The sequence below is a fragment of the Gouania willdenowi genome, chromosome 5 (genome assembly GCF_900634775.1).
Source record: "Gouania willdenowi chromosome 5, fGouWil2.1, whole genome shotgun sequence".
Lineage (NCBI taxonomy): Eukaryota > Metazoa > Chordata > Actinopteri > Blenniiformes > Gobiesocidae > Gouania > Gouania willdenowi.
Genome location: NC_041048.1, coordinates 27,768,983 through 27,790,697, shown reverse-complemented (window position 1 = coordinate 27,790,697; position 21,715 = coordinate 27,768,983). Strand labels below are relative to the sequence as shown.

At 40.7% G+C, this 21,715-nt stretch overlaps 1 protein-coding gene across 3 annotated transcripts in view; it reads right to left on the bottom strand.

The window, feature by feature from the left end:
- Window positions 1–18,801, bottom strand: part of LOC114462961 (trypsin-like) — a 32,094-nt gene extending 13,293 nt beyond the window's left edge. For 2 of the 3 annotated variants that reach the window (XR_003674046.1, XM_028446106.1), the window contains exons 1-4: window positions 18,671–18,801; window positions 10,727–10,891; window positions 10,457–10,613; window positions 9,772–9,913 (exon numbers count right to left, since the gene is read on the bottom strand). Coding sequence is in view for 2 of the 3 variants with exons in the window: in XM_028446106.1 (XP_028301907.1) it covers window positions 9,772–9,913; window positions 10,457–10,613; window positions 10,727–10,793 (366 nt within the window). In the remaining variant the exon portion in view is untranslated. Of the gene's footprint in view, window positions 1–1,072; window positions 1,658–5,897; window positions 6,156–9,771; window positions 9,914–10,456; window positions 10,614–10,726; window positions 10,892–18,670 lie in introns of those variants that run through there. The other variant, XM_028446105.1, reaches the window with a different exon arrangement.
- Window positions 18,802–21,715: the final 2,914 nt, after the last annotated feature.

Below are 21,715 nucleotides of genomic sequence, written 5' to 3'. Positions count from 1 at the left end.
CAAAAGTTTGACGAGAAGTGGTTATTATCTCTCTCTGGGGAGGTACGTCCATGTTTGTTTATAGTAGAACAAGCTGTTTGTGGAGTGCTGACATCACAACCTAGAGTTCAGGGAATCTCACTGATTGATATTGTCTTGGCTTGTCTGGCTACATTTATTTATTTTTACTAATTGATTAGGAGTGGGAATTTATCCTATATTAGATTACCTTACATTAGCTAACCCTATCTTATCATATCATCTCATCTCACCTCATCTAATCTTACTTTACCTTACCTTATCTCATCTTATCTCATGTTATCTTACCTTATCTCCTTTAATTTTTTTTATCTTATCTCATTTTATGTTATTTCACCCTATCTCATCTAATTTCATCTTATCTTGATTCATCTCATCTTATCTTACCTTATCCTACTCATTTTATCTCAGCTCATCTCATCTTAAATTACCTTACCTTCCTTACAATACCTCACCTCTGTATCTTATCTCATCTCATATTATCTTATATTACCGTATCATTACTTACCTTACCTCACCTCATCACATCTCATCTAATTTTACCTTACCTTACCTTATCTCATCTCATTTTATCTTATATTACCGTATCATTACTTACCTTACCTCACCTCATTACATCTCATCTAATTTTACCTTACCTTACCTTATCACATCTCATTTTATCTTATATTACCGTATCATTACTTACCTTACCTCACCTCATCACATCTCATCTAATTTTACCTTACCTTACCTTATCTCATCTCATTTTATCTTATATTACCGTATCATTACTTACCTTACCTCACCTCATCTCATCTGGGGAGTGATGGCCTAATACTTTTTGTTTTTCCATTTCATTTAATCTAAAAACAATTTTGGCAGAAAGAAAAGTTATATTGACCATTAATGTCTCTATTTACTCCAGTTCCTTCCTCTTTTGTAACTCAAGAAGTCTGACCTTCTTGCCTAACCTCAGTGACTGATATTTAATTTCACAAACTTGGGGAGGAATGGTACGAAATTGGTTTACTCCTAAAGTGAGTTCAGACAACAGAAATATACAAACAAGATATGAAGTGAAAGCTGTTCCTGTATTTAAACACAGTTACATTTACAAACGTTACATTTCTAAAAATTGGTAGAAATACAAATAAAGATACCTGATCTTTGGCTTTTGACCTCCTCAATCTGTCTAGTCTGCCTTTCAATGCGTTTACAGAAGTTGCTGGAACAGTGTGAGCCAAATCTTACGGTTTGCAAAAATCTTTTATAAAGGACAAAGGAAATGTTTCTCGAAACTCTCGAAGATATAAATCACAAGGTTTGAAGGTGAAAATATTTCCCTTTTGTCCAACAGATTAGTGAAGCCAGGAACATCCTCCATTTGCTCATTATGTGTAAACTAATGATATATTCATCTCATTTACTAATGAAAAATAAAATAAAACAAGAAAAATGGTTAAAGACTTTGTGTCAACTGGAACTTCAGTGTCCTTTCAGGTCTTCTTTAGCTGTTCTGTGTGACCAAGCTAATCCATTGGAGGTAGTTTCGGACTTTGGTGTAGACACCAGGGTAGGACCTCCAGCCACAGCCAATGCCCCAGGACACTATACCTTCAAATTTACCATTACAGATAAGTGGTCCTCCTGAGTCTCCCTGAGAAACACAAAGCAAAATTCCTTAACATGACCAACCTGTTTTAAAGTAAGAAGCTAAAAAATCAATCTATCAAAATTCTTTAGTATAGTTTGGTCAGTTTACGTGAATAGTATGGGTTTAGTGTAAGAGTAAAGACAGTCATGTCATTAACAATAATTGGTCTGAGTTCATAATATACTGTATGTTGAGAGGTGTGACTATCACAAACAGTTTGTGCTGCTGAATCACCAAATTACACCCATCTCACTAAACCAGGGTTTTTTACACTGTGTCAGAGATAGTCAGGTGTTCAGTGCGACATTATTGAATTTCACCTAATAGTTCTAAAATACATTTTTGAAAATTAATTCATTATTGTCTGCAAATATGCTATTCCCATACAAAAATAGAATATTTAAAAAGTTCCCAATGTTCATGCTAATAAACTAGATTTGTTTCATTCTTGAAAACATCAAATCCCTCTAGCCTCCTCCAGCCTTTGGATCAAATCTGACACTCTTACATATAACAATATTTTAATAATATTTATTATATGTATATATATATACTGTATATATTATAAATATAATATAAAGTTAGATAGTGTTAAAATCATTATATAAAACAAAACAATATTTAACAGAATAAAGTTAAATTGTAGTTCTAATCATATTTAATGATTTGGTTTTATTAAACTTACTTTTATCCCTCCCACAACATCAAGTATGCAAAATGTGAAAGATGATAAGAATGTATGGTAACATTTTAGTTTAGGGAACATCTATTAACCATTAATTAGTTGCTTATTAGCATTAGTAACATATTGGCTCTTAATTTGTAATTATTAAGTACTTATTAATGCCTTATTATACACTTAATGGCAGTCTCGCAGTCCAAAGAGGGTTAGGGTTAGGATTAGGATTAGTATTTGGGTTGACCTTAATCCTAACCCTAATCCTAACCCTAGCATGTTAAGATTGTAATCCATATACAACAACTTCCTTACTTAATACCAATAAGTAATAATTCTGAGGTTATTGAGGGAAAACTCTTAGTTAATGGCTTACTGGTTGTATATTAAGGCCATGCAGAATAAGGTACTTAATAATGACTAATTAAGAGTCAATATGTTACAAATATGCATGCTAATAAGCAACTAATTAATGGTTAATAGGTGTTCCCTAAACTAAAGTGTTACCGAATGTATATATATATATATATATATATATATACTAAGAGAAGTACTGTCAGAAAGTCTCATCAACCATCACTGAAACCAAAGAGCTGATATACTCCACAGCAGCAGTGATCCTAGAGACGCTTGGCTATGGTAACAGCAACCATGAGATGAAATACCCACCATGGAAAAGAAGGCTGGAGGCTAACATCAAGGCAGCACGGAGAGAAGTGAGTCAATTGACAGAGGCTTTGAAAGGTGCAATGAAAAAGCAAGTACCCAAAAGGTACAGCCAGATGCCCATACCTGAAGCATTGGAAACTGCCAAACAAAGGCTCCAAGCCTTGGCCAGCCACCTAAAGAGATACACAAGAGACAACGAAGCCAGACGAGTAAATCGTCTGTTCGCAACTCAACCAGCGAAAGTGTACGCTCAGTGGCAGGGTAACAATAACAGAGCAGACCCACCAAGGCTGGAAACCGAACAGTACTGGAAAGGCATATGGGAGAAGGAGGCAGCACACAACAGTGATGCACAGTGGCTGGTGGCTCTGAGAGAGGACCACAGCAACCTCCCTGAACAGAATCCAGTTACCATCACAGTGGCAGACGTCCAAGAAAGAGCCTCAGGTATGAAAAACTGGACAGCACCAGGCCCTGACATGATACACGACTACTGGCTTAAGAAACTCACGGCACTCCATGAGCGCTTGGCAGCACAAATGAACCAGTTGCTGAGAGATGGGAATCACCCTGAATGGTTAACCGAAGGGCACACATTCCTGATCCTGAAGGATCCCTCAAAGGGTACAGTCCCATCCAACTATCGCCCAATAACCTGCCTCTCCACAACGTGGAAGCTCATGTCCGGCACCATAGCGGCTAAGATAAGCGGGCACATGGATCAATACATGAGCACAGCTCAGAAGGGAATCGGTAAAGATACCAGAGGTGCCAAACACCAGCTCCTGGTAGACAGAACAGTCGCTCGAGACTGCAGAACCCGACATACTAACCTGAGCACAGCCTGGATTGATTACAAGAAGGCCTATGACTCAATGCCACATACTTGAATCATTGAATGTCTGGAGCTATACAACATCAACAGGACTCTAAGAGCCTTCATTGCAAACTCGATGAGGCTGTGGAAAACCACCCTTGAAGCCAATGGCAAGCCACTTGCGCAAGTCTCCACCAAATGTGGCATATTCCAAGGAGACGCCCTGTCCCCACTGCTGTTCTGCATAGGTCTGAACCCCCTCAGCCAAATAATCAACAAGACTGGCTATGAATACCGACTCAGGAACAGGGCCACCATCAGTCACCTCCTCTACATGGATGACATCAAGCTGTACGCTAAGAATGAGCGAGACATTGACTCACTGATTCATACCACCCGTATATACAGTGCAGACATTGGGATGTCATTCGGACTAGAGAAATGTGGTCGGATGGTGACTAAGAGAGGGAAGGTAGTCCACACAGAAGGGGTCTCACTCCCAGAAGGAACAATAGCAGACATTGAGGACAGTTACAAGTACCTCGGAATCCCACAAGCAAATGGCAACCTCGAAGAGGTGACAAGGAAAGCGGCTACGGCCAAATACCTCCAACGAGTACTGCAGGTCCTAAGAAGCCAGCTCAATGGCAAGAACAAGGCCCGGGCAATAAACAGCTACGCCCTGCCAGTAATCAGATACCCTGCAGGAATACTAAGCTGGCCAAAGGATGAGATACAGACCACAGATGTTAAGACGCGAAAGCACCTAACCATGCACGGAGGGTTCCACCCCAAATCCAGCACCCTGAGACTGTATGCTAGCCGTAAGGAAGGAGGCCGAGGACTAGTGAGTGTGAGAGCCACTATCCAGGATGAAACATCCAAGATCCATAAGTACATCAAGGACAAGGCTCCAACAGATGATGTGCTCAGTGAATGTCTCAGACAATGGGGAACAGAAAATGAGGTGCTGGAGGTTCCGTCATGGGAGGACAAGCCCCTACACGGGATGTACCACCGAAACATAACTGAAGTGGCGGATATCAAGAAATCCTACCAATGGCTAGACAGAGCCGGACTAAAGGACAGCACAGAGGCACTCATCATGGCTGCACAGGAGCAGGCCTTGAGCACCAGAGCAATAGAGGCCCAGATCTATCACACCAGACAAGACCCCAGGTGTAGACTGTGCAAAGAGGCCAATGAGACAATGCAGCACATAACTGCAGGGTGTAAGATGCTGGCAGGGAAAGCTTACATGGAGCGCCATAACCAAGTGACTGGTATAGTGTACAGGAACATCTGTGCAGAGTATGGGCTGGAAACCCCAAGGTCAAAGTGGGAAACACCTCCAAAGGTGATAGAGAATGACCGAGCCAAGATCCTGTGGGACTTCCAGATACAGACAGACAGAATGGTAATGGCAAACCAACCAGACATTGTGGTGGTGGACAAAGAGCAGAGGAAAGCCGTTGTGGTCGACATAGCAATACAAAGCGACTTCAACATCAGGAAAAAGGAACACGAGAAACTAGAGAAATACCAGGGGCTCAGAGAAGAGTTGGAGAAAACCTGGAGGGTGAAGGCATCAGTGGTGCCCGTGGTAATTGGGGCACTCGAGGCAGTGACCCCCAAACTGGAGGAGTGGCTCCAGCAGATCCCAGGAAATACATCAGACATCTCGGTCCAGAAAAGTGCAGTTCTAGGAACAGCAAAGATACTGCGCAGAACCCTCAAGCTCCCAGGCCTCTGATAGAGGACCCGAGCTTGGAGGAAAAAAGAGACCGCCCTCGGAGGGTGAGGAAGAGTTAGTTATATATACATTTTTTGATATTTTGAAAAGAATTACTGCATACTGTTAATTTCACTTTTTATTAGAAAAAAATGTGAAAGATCATAACACTTTGATTAGAATGACTGTATATTGTTATTATATGTGACAAATTTATTTTTTTAAATATTTTCGGTTGGTGGTACGCCTTGGGATTTTTTTCAATGAAAAGATGTACCTTGACTCAAAAAAGTTTAAAACACTGCACTAAACATCCTCCATCTACATGTCCATTACACTTTTTTCATACCTGACAGGAATCTCTTCCCCCAGTGGTCGAGCCAGCACAGATCATGTTATTTGTGGCCCTGAAGTGATAATAGCTCCAGCAGCTGGAGAAGAGGTCCACCTCCACAGACCTGAGTTCAGGAGACAGCGTAGGGCTGTAGACCCAGGTCACCCCCCAGCCGCTGACCGTACACTGAGCTAGGGGAACCAAGGCAGGGGAATCCACATCTGGCAGAGACACTGGCTGGACTTCAGTGCTGATGTTTGCAGGACGATCCAGCTGTCCCACAGATTACATGATGGTCAACATGAATCAGTGCTTATCATTCAGCCACATACTGCATGCATTTTCTTGGGGTACTTAAGTTTCCTCCTACAGGCCAGAAACATGTACGTTAGATTATTATCTGGTTTACAGACGAGCTGAGAGGGCTTAAAAGGTCTGGCTGTGTCCTGGAGCATGCCCGCAAAACATCTTGCCTGACTGTGTAAATTGGCCTACCGGGAACATTGTAGGGCTTATGCCAAAGCACTCTCCAAGGCTAGGTCAGAACACTACTCAACACTCATAAACAACAGCTCAGGTTACTCCGAAAAATTGTTTTCCACAATTAATCACGTTCTGAAACCACAGGTCTCCTCATTCTACACCCACACAGATACAAAGATGCAACCGGTTTCTTGATTTCTTCACATCAAAAACTGACAATATCTGTTCCTCATTCCTATTTCTCAATAGCACATCACTTGACCTGCCCACAACACCCATCGCACAAAACCCAAGACAATTCTTCCTCGCAAAGCAGCAGGAGGTCGAGAATATCATTCGTAAATCTAACCCATCCACTTGACCCCTCGATCCCCTCCCATCTCCTCTGCTTAAAACTCACAACAAATCCATCAGTCCCCTCATAACCAAGATAATAAACCTGTCCTTAGAAACAGGCCATGTTCCAAACTCCGTCAAAACCGCTCTCATTAAACCCCTCCTCAAAAAACCCACCTTGGACCCTAAACCACTGTCAAATTACAGACCAATTTCAAATCTCCCATTCATTTGAAAACTCCTCAAAAAAGTTGTTTCCATGCAGCCCCACAATCATCTCAAATCTAACAGACTATATGAGAAATTCTAATCTGGTTTTCGTCCCTCCCATAGCACAGAAACAGCTCTCATCAGAGCCACCAGCGACCTGCTGATGGCTTCTGATTCCGGTTCCACATCCCTCCTCATTCTTCTCGACCTCCCTGCTGCGTTTGACACTGTACACCACCACATCCTCCTGGACCGACTCCAGCACTGGTCTCTCTGGCACCGCCCTTCAATGGTTTCAATGCTATCACACTGACAGAGCCGAGTGCGTAGCTCTGGGGGACACAAAATCCATACACCACACTGTCACCTGTGGGGTCCCCCAGGTCTCCGTACTCGGTCCAACCTTCTTCACTGTTTACATGCTCCCCCTGGGTTGTGTCGTCAGCAGGTGTGGAATTAATTTCCATTGCTATGCTAGTGACACACAACTATATCTCAAAGTCACTCCCTCCTGCCCCCACTTCCTGCCACGGCTGCCCGCCTCAGCTCCTGCTTGGAGGAGATAGGGGCGTGGATGAGTCAAAACTTCCTGTAGCTAAATGGCTCAAAAACAGAAGCCATTCAAACTGGAACCTCTCATCAAATCTGCTCCTCACTCACCTCTGTTTTATTTTCTGGACACAACGTTCCCTGCATTCTTTCACCTGCCTAATATTTCCAAACTGCGCCCCTCCCTCTCCCTTCCTGCTGCAGAGAAGCTCATCCATGTCGTTAACTCCTCAAGGCTGGACTACTGTAACGCACTTCTCATCGGGATCCCTGGCAGGAGCCTCCAAAAGCTTGAGTATGTTCAGAACAGTACTGCCAGGGTCCTGATGAGGGTGAGAAAACAAAAGCACATCACTCCCATCCTCCGTACACTGCACTGTCTCCCCATTCGGTCCCACATAGAATATAAGATCCTCCTGCACACCCATCACTGTCTGCATGGTGCAGTCCCCACTTACCTCACTGAACTGCTCACACCACACACGTCAATCAGGACCTAGTCAGGCCAACAGCACCGTCTGGTCATGCCCAGGACACGGCTCAAAACACTGGGCGACAGGGCCTTTGAAGCCGCTGCCCCCCGCCTGTGGAACACTCTCCCAGACCACCTCACGTCCCCGCAAACGGTGGACGCTTTTAAGAAAAGACTTAAAACTCACCTTTTTATGCAAGCTCATTTTAACAGTTAATGCTTCTTTTTAGTCCTGTTTTCTTTTTCTTTTCTTTTTTTTTTTTTTTTACAGCAAATGCTTGTTTTTAGTCCTCTCTTTTAACATATGTTGTGTTGTATTGTTTTAATCTTGTAGCACTTTGAGATTTGATATCAAATGTTAAGTGCATTACATATCAAATTTATTATTATTATTATTGTGGAATGCAAAGCATTCCCACTTTTAAGATCCGTTTTTTCATTATTATTTTTCTTATTCTTGCGACCCTTTTTTGCCGCTCTACTGCTATTATTTGGAGCCTCTAAATTGGCCTATAAGTAAACCAGAGTGAGTTTGATCACCTATGAGTGTATGCCCAGTGATAGAGCATTTTGCTCAATGTCTGCAGGATTTGAAACCCTCAACAGAATAAATCAGGTAAAGTGAAGGTGAATTAATAAATAGTGTTATCTGAGCTCTATTTTGTATTTCTGAGAATGATTTAATCTCAATACGTAACTGAAACAAGCTGTTAGCGGAGTTTCAGATTCTTGCCAGCGGGGGCCAAAGAAAAAGACAGAATTGAATATACAGACCGTCTCAAGATTCGAGCCAACCACAATGTGTGTAACATATACAATAATGCAAAAATGATTCGTAACATCATTGATAATGTTGACGACAAACATTTGCATTGACGCGTCATTTAATGTTGTAAATTCAAGATAAAATCACGCCGACTGCTGCTTTCTGATTCATTTTTGCTGCAGTACCATACATGAACTGCTGGGTTCAGTGTCGCTTCACCATTTACATTGTGAAGAGGAATTGCGCAAAAGAAGAAGAACCAACCTAACGTCTCAAAAGTTTGGGACCATTTCCCTAAAAACTTATACTACACACCTTACTGGACCAGGAGTGGGGTTGGTTTTCTTTCTGTAGAAATCCAAACATGAGGAGAACATGCAAACATCACACATACATTTCCCATGTCAACCTCATTAGTTTAATCTGGGAACTCTTCGCAATAAGGCAGAAAAGATCAACACTTTAACCCACAAAGAATTTTCGAGGAAATATTACGTGTTAATCATAACCTGCATTTTTTTGTTTTTGTAATTATTTTCACATCAATGTTTTTCTTCTGCTTACTGTGTTTGTTGATCTGCCAGGCTTTAAAATTCCCACTTTCCTCGATGAAGTAACCTTCTGTCTACAATAAATCTGACAGTCATGTTTTGGAGAATGTGATTGAACAGTTGAGTGCTTTGAGCAAACCCTTACACATTCAGGGAGACACGAGACACTATTTACTTTTCACTACGTATATACCATTTCTTAATATGTAAATGGAAGTGTGATATGTTATTATGTAGGTAAATATTTTATTGTATGTTTCCTGTAATTTTTTTCATTCTTTTAGGGTGACATTTGAGCATTCTGTCCAGGGACTACAGATGAAAAATAGCTTTCTGGCTAAATCTGGTACATTTTCTGTATGGATATTAATGTACATGGTCCCTGTTAAATAAACCAATAAAGTAAAAAATGTAGGCCCTCATACACTTATTGTTTAAATATTTCATTTTTTTGGTATCCTAATACATCCTTATTCTTTCCACAAGCACATGGCATCAGTCCTGTTTCATATCCCCTCTCACCTTGAGCAGCATGATATCATTGTCAAGCATCCAGTAGTTGTATCTATGGTGCTTTATGACCACGGAGACGTCAAACATCTGTTCAGATCCATCGCTCATGTCCAGGTGATGCTCATTAAGAACTACTTCGATCAGGTGACTCCTGTAAGACCATGGGAGAGAGGTAAGGGACTCAATCACAACTCGGCCCAAGTGAGTCTTTACAAATCTGACAGCAGCTCAGGTTTTCGTCAAACATTTAAGATTAATGTTTATTTGGGGTGGGGGAAAAATTGAATCACGATTTTAATCATCCACGATTCTGAATCGATTCATGAACATCAAAAATCGATTTAAAAAATATACAAACAAGACAAAAGACAAGGACAAGCAACAATGCGCAACAGCATACCCCCCTAGTCAATGGGATGAAGAGAGGGGAAATTAATACTAATAACGAAAGAAGATATAATAATAACAAGAAGAATTATTTTTTAAAAAAAATCTACATTGTCTCAGCTGGCAGCCCCAGCGCCCCAAGAAGCTGAGGGGCCCAACCCAGCAGACACAAGGGGGCCACTGTACCCACCTCCCCCCGAATCGTGAGACACCCAAAGATTCACATCCCTAATGTTCATTAAAAATAGACTTGTAAGGGGAAACAGTCTGTCTGTTGTCCTGCGATAAGGATGGTGCAGTAACTTACGGTCTCCAGCAGTGGGCAGCAGAGGCCACCCACTGTGGGTGGATGAGGGTTCCTCCACAGAAGTGAGAGCCAGTTTTGGTGTATTTCAGAGAGGCCTGATACTTAATGGATTCAGGTAGAACAACACTTCCTCCAATTATTCTTTTGCTCAATACTCCTTAGAGACAAACAGCAAGTTAGATGCAACAAAACCAGCAGCACCAACCAAATACTGCACTCAGAAATGTAATATTGTCAAACATTAAAGTATCACAGTGTATGTTTCCTCACCTGAAAGGTTCACAGCAAGCAGGATTATTAGTGAACAATAACATGGTGGAGCCAGGTTCATCTTCATAGCTCCAGCAGACTGGTCTATTGTAATGGTCTTTTGACTGGAATCCCCCAAAAGAGCATCAAACAGCTACAGCTGGTTCAGAACACTGCAGCTCGGATCTTAACCAGAACAAAGAGGTCAGAACACATTACCCCAGTTTTAAAATCTTTACAATGGCTCCCAGTCAGCCTCAGAATAGACTTTAAAGTTCTGCTGCTGGTGTATAAATGTGTGAATGGGTTTGGTCCAGAATACATCAGTGAGATGTTAGTCAGGTATGACACCAGCAGGTCTCTCAGATCTATGGACACAAGTCAGATAGTGGAGACCAGAGCTCACAGTAAACATGGTGATGCTGCGTTTAGTTGTTATGCTGCAAAGAAGTGGAACAAACTGCCAGCAGAGCTGAAATCAGCATCCAATGTGAACATTTTTAAATCAAAGTTAAAGGCACTCTTTTTCTCTACTGCATATGATTGAGAGGGAGATTTTTGGTCATGTTGTTGTTGATGATTTAAAATGATGTTTTTATGGATTTTAAGCTGTTGAATTTTTTCTGTTGAACTTTTTGATCATGTAAAGCACATTGTGTTGCCTTGTGTATGAAATGCATTATACAAATAAATTTGCCTTGCCTTGACAGAGTAATTCAAAGTTATTTGTGTTACTTCCAAACAAAATGCATGAATAGATAGGTAATAATGTCATTTAGGAGTTCAATACATTTAACATGTAACTAGTGCAGTGCCCGTTGGAAGTATGCATTCATGTGGGAGCATAAGGGGTATAATTGCGTATTTTTGTATTTTTCTGTTGTGTTTTTGTGCATTTTTTGTATAATAATAGTTTTTTGTTGCCATTGCAGTGTGATTCTGGAATCCTTTTGTGTATTTTTGTATAAATATTTAGTTTTGTGTATTTTGAGTCATTTTCATATGTTTGTTGTTGTTTGGTGTATTTTTCTGTAATGTATAAATTTTTATGCATTTCTGTTGTCATTTTGTGTACTTTTTGTATAAATATTGTTTTGTTTTTAATTTTATTTTACTCATTTAGGATATTTTTATTATAAATACTGTGTGTGTGTGTGTGTGTGTCAGCCATCTCCTCCGTGCGTTATCTATCACACATGCGCGCACAATCCGTCGCAGGTTGTTAAGAGAGACACGGTAAGTACGGTTGCCAGTTAAGTCAACTATTTATCAGAATGTATGTCTATGCTGTACAACCCCTCGACTAACAGAGAAAGTTTGTCACACCAGTGCCACCACTGGATAAGTTTGTGTGGAGCCCTGATGATAATAAATATGTTGATGGGGATATAATATTAATAGTGAAAGTAGTAATAGTAATAAAAGTAATATTGTAACGATATTAATGGTAGTAATAGCAATAACAAAATGATAATTTACTAAAAACAATATTAATAATAAACAAATTTAAATAATTACAAGGTAATATAATGATAATATAGCAATGCTAATAATACAATGAGAACACCAGTAACTATAATAAAAAAAAACATATTAATAATGAAAAAGAATATAATGGTAATTATAAGAATAGCAATAACTTCAATACAATAGTAAAATTATACAATAACAATAACAATATAATATAATGAAAATCCAGTAACTATAATACAATAAAAACAATAACAACATAAAATAATAAGGTAATAGCAATAATATTAATACAATGAGTATACCAGTAACTATAAGATAAAAGAATAATACAATAAAAACAATAACAACATAAAATAATAAGGTAATAGCAATAATATTAATACAATGAGTATACCAGTAACTATAAGATAAAAGAATAATACAAAAAAAAGAATAATATAAGAATAGCAATAACAATAATATAATACTGTGTGTGTGTGTGTGTGTGTGTGTAATACTCTTTGACATAATGATTACTCTTTGATATAATGATTACTCTTTAATATAAGGATTACTCTTTGACATAATGATTACTCTTTAATATAATGATTACTATTTAATATAAGGATTACTCTTTGACATAATAATTACTCTAACATAAAGATTACTCTTTAACATAAATATTACTCTTTAACGTAATCAGGTTCTCCGCAGACGCAGAGGGTAGTAACTGAGGTGTATTGACTGCTTAATATGATATTCATTTATGCTATACACCTTTTCACTTAAAAGCTGAGTATAGGCCTTCAACAGGTGGTCTTAACACTTGGGGCTTACAATCCAAGCCAGTTATTTCTGTAGCTCTGCTGTTGGGATGTTTATTGCCTGTCAATCGTGGAAGTTGCCTATTCTCGTTCTACTCTGCTGTACATGGGGGTTTTACCACCGTAATGAACATTTGTTGCTTTCCTTCTTTGTCTTAAAAGCTAAGGCTTTGGGGTCCACCTGTTGGGTTTAAAATTTCTAGTCAGTTCATAAATGTGATTGCCGAGCTGGATTTCTTTAAAGCATGATCTGACCCCGGTGGCTCTCACTGAACTGCTGTCTTCAGTTCTCCTGTTTTTGCCTCAGAGCATAATTTGACATCCCTTGTTCCCCCAGGGTTTCTGTCTCTGCCCTGGTTTTTGATTCTGCTGTTTTAATAAACATTGTATTATTATGCGAGCCAGTTTAATTGATTACCTTTTTTCCACACTACACCTTTTTTACCTGCATTAATTTAGCTGCATTTCCTCCTCCCATTTTTTTGCTCCCCTTGTGAGATCCGCCTACACTAGCATGTGGAATGACGTTTGCACATTTTAATACCCCTAAACCTTTAAGGCTCTATTCTCCCTTGCGTGTCCAAAAAGCTGTGTGCTATTATCCCCCTGTATTTAAGTCAGTTGCTGCGTGCCTTCATCCCAGTTACGCATTGTGGGCTGAGCGTCCCTGAAATGTGGGTGTTCCTATTCAAATCTGGCTTTACTTGCATTCTCCGGTGTGCACAAGTCCTTTTCCTCTTACGCATTTCAAACCCTGGAATAAGTGCAGCGCCCCAACAAGGTGAAACATTTTATTGCCCTAGAAATATGGAGTTAGTTACATTTGAAGCCACACGCACTTGTGCGTCACGCAGCAACAGCTGTGATCACTCAGCTGCTGCTGCGCGATTAATTAAAACTCTGACAGATGCAGACTTCTGTCCACATTGGTCACAGTGATTCAACTATTTCATACTATGTCCAACGTAAAGTCACAGTTTGATTCACTACAAAGGTAAACAAGCTGTCATATGCAGATGAGGATGGACCACAAACTGTTCCCACACATATTTTAATGAGGCTTAGCTCAGGTCGCTTTAAACAATTTGTATTTAAAACTGCGTATTATGAAAGCCAATAGTTCTGTTTCACTGCAAACATCCCTCTGCAATAAAGCAGGACGCTCTGCGGCCGGGTTATTTCCTCATATCTCCAGCGCATCTAACTCGGTCACGCTTTACAGCGATGATGAAGATGATCAAGGCGAGAGATTTTGACTGTGACTCAAACACAATGCGGCCGATCCTCAGTCACACTGCAAAAATCTGATCAAATCAATCTGTTACATTGTTTATCAATGAAGGCGTTTTAAATTAAAAGTGAACTTCATCATTTTCACAAATTTCAATGACATTTACAAGCGTTGGGAAAACTTCATGTTCCGTGATTTCTAGACAGCCCCAAAAAATGACATCACCACCTCCTTTCCTTCAACCCGCCTTCATTCACACATACGTGCTTTTTGGCTCCTTACGCGCGGTGGGCGTGTCAGCAGCCTGGACTGGAGAATACACGTTGGAGAGAAGTGCGTAATTGCAGGTGTGCAAAAAAGCACTTAAGTATTCTTAGTGAATATGCCCCTCAAAGCGCTTTATATTGATGTGCATTATTGATGGTGGTAAGCTACTATTGTAGCCACAGCTGCTCCAAGGTAGACTGACAGAAGCAAGGCTGCCATAGTGCACCATCGGTCCCCCCGACCACCAGTAACACTCACTCACACATCGCATTGATACTAGGCTGTGTGGGTGAAGTGCCTTGCCCAAGGACACAACGACAATGACAGTGTGAGTGGTTGTCTGTGTGTGTATTTCCCTGCGATGGACTAGCTCCCTGTCCAGGGTATTGCATGGAGTTGTGGGTGAGTGAGGGGAAACAGAGATGGCTTGAGGAGAGGGTGACTGCGGTTGTGCTTGGAGGTTTGAGGTTGGTTGCGGTATATCAGCCTCTGTGGGGTATGGATGTGGTAAGTATGGAGCGATACAGAAGGGAAATGGAGAGTCAGGTTGCGATTGGTGGAAATGAAAAGCTTATAATTGGAGGTGATTTTAATGCAAAGGTAGGAAGAGGGTACGATAGAGATGGAGTGAATGTGAGGTATGGGATTGGAACAACAAATGAGGCTTGAAGACATTTAGTAAACTGGTGTGGAGAGCATGACTTAGTGAATGTGAACAGTTACATGAGCCATAAGAAGAGAGGGACGTGGTTTAATGTGATGTATGGAAGGTGGTAAAGGTTGGATGGTTATATTATGAGGAGGATAGACAGACACTGGATGGTCTAAAAATTAGAACGGATGAAGAGTATGTGTTGTCGGACCACAAACCAAAAATGATGACTGTGAGGGTGAATGTGAGAAGATGGAGAGTGCCAGGAGTGAGACAAAGGAGGGTGCCAAAGATCAGATGGGAATTGTTGAAAGAGCGGGAGAAGAGAGGGGAGTATGAGGAGAGAACAAGATAACTGATGTTAGAGGAGAATGTACGAGGAGATGGAAGGACGGAATGGGAAGTACTTTCCAAGGTGATGATGAGGTAGTGAAAGAAGTGTGTGGAGTACATGAAAAGGGGATGCAAAACCCATGGACGATTGAACATGAAGAGGAGTTGAATGTGATGAATGAGAGAATAAGTGGCGGTGAGAAAGAAGAATGAGAAGGTACAACTGGTGGGTAACAGAAGATGGCTGAGACCGAGGAGAGATGGACAAGTGATGAAGAGAATGGAGGGCGAGATGGCGGAAGGTTGAAAGGAAGTGAAAGAGGCAAGGAAACAGCTGAAGAAGTGCTTGAGGAGGCTGGAGGAAGAATGGTGAAGAGAGAAGTTAAGAGAGTGTCAGGAAGCAAATGAGACTGGCAGGGTGGGTGAGATGTATAAGTTCTTGAGAAAGATTGGGATTAAAGGACGTAAGGCTCCGGCAAGTGCAAATATAATGGTGAATGAATATAAAGAATATTTCCAAAGGGTGACGAGTGAGAGGAATGAGGAGGAACCTTGATGATTGAAGAGGCGGTGACTGGAGTGACAGATCTGCGTGAGGATGAGAGAACGAAAGAGAATGAGATGCTGAGCGAGATTCCTGAAAGGGAGGAGTTGAGGAAGCAATGAACGAGATGAAAGAATCAGCGACTGGTGATGATGGAGTAAGAATTAGATATATTAGGATGGTGAAGTGAAAGAGAGGGTGATACAGATGGTGAGAGAGATGTTTGAGAAGATAGCGGGCAGATGGGATGAATCTGTGAAAGTGGAGTTGATGGTACCTTTTTTTTTAAGAAAGGAGACAGGAATGATAGGAACAACTATAGTGGTGTGTGTCTGTTGAGTATGGGATGCAGGATTTTAGCGAGAGTAATAGCAAAGAGGGTTGCATGGTGGGCGGAACATCTGGAGGATGTGGAGGACTACAAGAAATGGATGGAAGGATGAGAAAATGGAGAGATGAATGATGATGATGATTGGCCAGTTGCTGGGTTACTAGATTTGAGAAAAGCGTATCCGAGAGTGAGTAAGCCTGGTCTGTGGAACTTGTTGGGAAAGTATGGAATGAAAGGCAGGTGTCTGGAAACGATCATGGATTTGAGGATAGGGTGAAAGAAAAGGAAGGTTTGAGTGAGAGTTGGTTGCGTCTCCCATACTGTTTAATGTTTATCACCAGGCAGAGGAAGAGAGTGGGAGGTGACATGGGGGTGACGTGGAGATGGGTACCTGGGGGATCGTTTGCGGGAGCGAGTGTGTGGGAGAAAGATTGTTTGGAAGCAGTGAGTGTGAAAGTGTTTCTGGCTCTGTTTGGGAATGACGCTACAATTGTGGGGTTGAAAGGAGAGATGGATGAAGGGGTGAGAGCGGTGAAGAGTGTGGTGAATAAATGGGAAGAGAAATAATGAGGATAAGGAGGAGGTGCTTGAGTTTGGTACGAATGAGGGTGGAGAGATCAGAATATTAGGAAGTTGGGTGAGTTCGGAGGTGGATGTGAGAAATAAGATTAGGCAAGCAGGTGGTTTGTGGTGGAGAGTGAAAGGATGGTTGAAAGGGTCGAGAATGTCAAAAAGGTGTCAGGCGAGAGTAGTGGAGATGTGAGTGAAGAACAGTTTGATGTATGATTGTTAGGCGCGAGTGTGGTATGTGAGAGACATGAATAGGTTGCAGAGATGGATGGACCAGTCAGCAATGGAAAAAAAATAAAATTAATGGAAATATGGCTAATTTAACAAACAAGGAGCAACTTTGTGCACTTTGGAACATCAAGTTGTGTTTTCACACAGTGTATGAGCAGCACAAGGCTGTGTTGGGAGTCGGAACAGAGCTGAATTTGAGGCCTGAAGAGAGAGGCTGTTTTTTTCCTGTACATGCTGCATAACTAGGTAAGCTATGCATCTGTGTACAGTATTAGCCAAATGTTAATTATCTTTGAATAGACTATATATAGGCCTTAATATTTATCCCTCATCTTATTAAAACAATGAATATATCTGTAATGTTTAAATTAATTTTAAATGCTCAAATACAGTAACTTCATTTAATTCAGTCTTGGGCTTATGTGTTATATATTAACCAATTTTTGGTATCAGGGATGCTGTTCTTTCTCCTTTACAAGTCTTCTTAACATCCTCATCACAACACCAATGACAACTTTATAATGAGAGAGGTGCTTCTTAACTTTAAAGATGATAAAATATTTCCTTAGGAATATTATGGCATAAGATGGCCTCAATGCTCTGCTTTTTTGTTCTCAAAAAAAAAAACAAAAACCTGAGATTCCTGATTTTAACACTTGAGTCACTGAGAAATGATCCACCCAGAAAGCAAATACCAATTGTCCATCCCTCCACTCATCGTTATACGCTCACCTTAGAAACACTAACATCACTCACTCACACACACTGTTCATGTGTATAGATTCAGCTGACCATAGATTCAGCTGATTATTGTATTTGATACCTTTCCTTCCAGAAGCATGCATGGAGCATTACACGATTGAAAAATGTTAATTTACTTATCTGTGGAACTGGTAATTTTGAGAAGGAGATTATCAATACTGTTAAATTATAGTTGTCGTCTGACTGTTGATTAGAATTCATATACTGGACAATGGGAGAGAAACAAAATGTCACATGATCAGCCCCCGCAAGAATATTTGTCACCAGCCGCCACTGGTCTCTCCTCTCCCCTCTGGCAGAAGGTTTTGTTCTATCAGGACCAGAACCGGTCACCACAAAAAAACATGTATTTCTTCACAGTTCTCTCTAATGTACTGGGACATCTCTCCTGCACAAAGCAAGCAGCGCTGGCTCACAAACTTTAACATTCATGGAATTCAAAGCAGAAGATTGAGTTTTGTCAGACCTCCTTCACTGGAATTATTTTGTCAATTAAAAATTAAAAAAATACGTGAAATACATGTGGTTGTACACTCCTCTAAATCCAACACAGACACAGGACATTGGTTCAAATGCCAAACTTATTCAACCCTGTTCAAGAAGCCATACAGGGTATTGTGTTACTGTCACATTTGTGTGTGCACGGTTCTAAGTTGCGTTAATCAAGCATTACTCTAGAAATGTAGCTTAAACTGAACATATGAAACTACTTCTATTTTTTGAAGGTCTGGGAAATAAGAGGTATAAACAAACAAAAAGTGGTCTCACCTTAACAAGTCAAAGTGAGGATCGACCCAAATCCAGCATCCGTACACTGTCTCACTTACGCTCTGCTGCAATCCTTTCATAAGAGGAGGAGCTTCTTTTATGCTCTACTTATATTGTCACCTTCATTGTCCTCAAATGGCTTCAATGGCTTTTGAACAGAGGAGAGTTTGACCTGACACTGAAAAAAATCCTGTCTCTTCCTTTTGTTATAGTTTTTATTCTGAGGCTGTTGTCACACTACAAATTATTGTTATTAGAGGTGTCCCGATCCAATTTTGATATCGAATATTGGTCCGATATCAACCAGAAAATGTAATATCCGATTTTATCGAACTAAAATCACAGATATAAGCTCTCCAATAAAATTTTCCACTCCAGAACTTCTATCCATGGGTGACTTTGGTTCAGACTCCAACAACGTAACCTACTGTTGCTGACTATTGTTCTCTGCTTGAGTAACATCACTTGATGAAGCCTTTTTCTATCATTCCACACTATAAAATAAGTATTAAAAGTATGTATGATTTGTGCTGATATCGTATTGGATCATTATCGAAATCGGCCGATAGACAAGGCTGCAATATGGGTATCATATCGGAAGTGAAAAAGTTGTATCGGGACATCCTTAATTGTTATTGTGTAGATGAAACCCTATACTAGCCAGAAAAAATGTTGCTGCTATTAGTGCAGTTAAGATGGGAACTGGGCAGAAAAAAGGGAAAATATTTTGCCAACAAGTGCCTTCTCAACCTGAGAAACCTGGTCTGTGTTGAAAGGTCAAATCCAGCAGTAATCAACCTCCAGTTGGTCTTCTTTCTCTTTTCCAAGCCGCTGATTTGCCTCAGATGCCCCTCATGTTCAGGTTCACAGCACCTTTTTTCCAAACTCTCTTCCCACACATGCATGCTTTTATTCAAACCGATACTCTCTGCTTATGGAGTTCTTGCTCCCCAGAAGTGTGAAGTGGATGTTTGGTTTATGGTTGCATACCTCTAGAACCAGTGACGTGCCGTCAGGGTAGGCAAGGTAAGCAGTGCCTATCCAAGAGTGAATTGATATTTTGATTATTTGTTTTAATTATAATATAATTATGAATGATTTATTTTTCCATTTCCAATAGCCTACTGTACTTATAAGTTTGAAAGTGTCTGCATTTTGTGCGTTTCATAGCCCAAATGACTAAACAGCGCTATTTCTTGCAACAGCTGCACAGTCTTTTTTTTTTTTTCACTCCGCTGTAAGGCAGAGGGAGGCCACGCCCCCTCCCAAAGGCACGTTGCTCCTTTGCCTCTGTTCCCATTGCGTGTTTTTACGTGTTTGCGCATGCCCAGTCAGGTCTCCAAGATGACAACCATTTACATCCAAAGGCAGCGTAAAGAGCTGCCTTTGGACGTAACCACGCTATGCTAAATGCTATACGTAAGTTCACAGTACATTAGTGAATAGACGCCATGTGACCGTTGCTGCTACGTTCTCTAGCTAGTGGGCAGGATAACACTACAGACAGGATGACAGTGCCAGAGATGATAGAGAAACTTTTTTTGAGGAAAAATGACCGCTTTTAAAAGATGGGAGACCAACACCTGAGTTACCAGACCTTCAGCAAAGGTAAGGTCAGAAAATGTTTCATACTTTCTACAGTGAATGGTACAAAAGGCAGGATTGGCTTTGTGGATGCTCCTCACTGAAGCTGTTCTGAGTTGTCGTTGTCATTTTCTCTGTGTTTCCAACACAAACAATGCATGTGTTGTCATGTCATGAGATATATCTTGTTGGGAGAGTATGGAGGCTATATAAAATAATTATTTCTGTTTCTTTAATGGTGTTTATGATGTTGATTTTGTTAGATGGCTAAATGCTTGTTCATGTGGATCTTGTTGGGTTTTTTTCTTTCTTATTATGAATTTTATATTTTGATAAGTGCATTGAGATGACTTCGTTGGAAATTGCTTTATAAAAATGAAATTGATTTGAATTGAATTAACACTTGCCAGCAGAAACATATGAAATTGTCATTGGTGGTCTAGATTTGCAACGTGCCTACCCCACCCTAGTGGTCACGGCACGTCACTGTCTAGAACTCAGAACCAGAGAATGGGCTTTCCACCTGGCTCCCTGAGGTCTGTGGTACCAGACGATCTAAGAGTTCCCCAATCTGTGATCACCCAAACAAAGAGGGCTGAAGACCGTGACTCAGGTGGATTGTCTTCTGATTGGGGGTTGGGGGTTAGATCCCAGTGCTATACACTGAACCCTAAGTTGCTCCCAATAGTTGACTAGCGCCTTGCATGGCTATATAAATCAAGTCAATTTACCATTTACCATCTTCAAGCAGAATACAAGTACTTTGTTTTTCTAGATATAAATTTGTTTTCTATTCAACCCATTCATCCATTTTCACACCCGCTTGCTCTTTTTTCAGGGTGGCGGGGGTCTGCTGTTGCCTATCTCCAGCTGTCATTGGACGTAGGCCAGGGTACACCCTGACAGGTCGCCAGTCCATCACTATTCAACCCTTTTTTACAACCTGGACTGGAACACACTCCAAAACGCTTACACCATTTAGCTAAAAAAGAAAAGAAAAAAGATGTCCTGAAATTCTTACTTTTGCTATATGGAATAGGTTAAACTGTGAGCATCAGTTAAATTTGTTGGAAACCTGTTGTTGTTGGCAGCAGAAAACACGTGATTGCAGAAGGAGACACAAAGCAGTCTCTCCCTTTCCAGTGAGTAAAGCATGAATTATTCAACTTGGTGTAAATGTAGGACAAGAGGCGGTCGGCTTTGATCCTCCCTCATTGCCAAAGAAGTACATGTCGGTAAAGCTCACCATCAACTGTTTCATTATTGCCATCATTGTTATTGTCGTCATAGAAGTCTTTGTCTTTGATAGAAATAAAAGATTAAATGTTTGCCAATGACGCACAAACACACACATTTCAGCAGTGATAGCCAGGAGGTTGACAGAGTGAGCTGCTACAGTACAGATAAACCTGCTTGGCATGGCACCCTCGGTTACCATGGTAACACAGAGAAAGAAAGTGA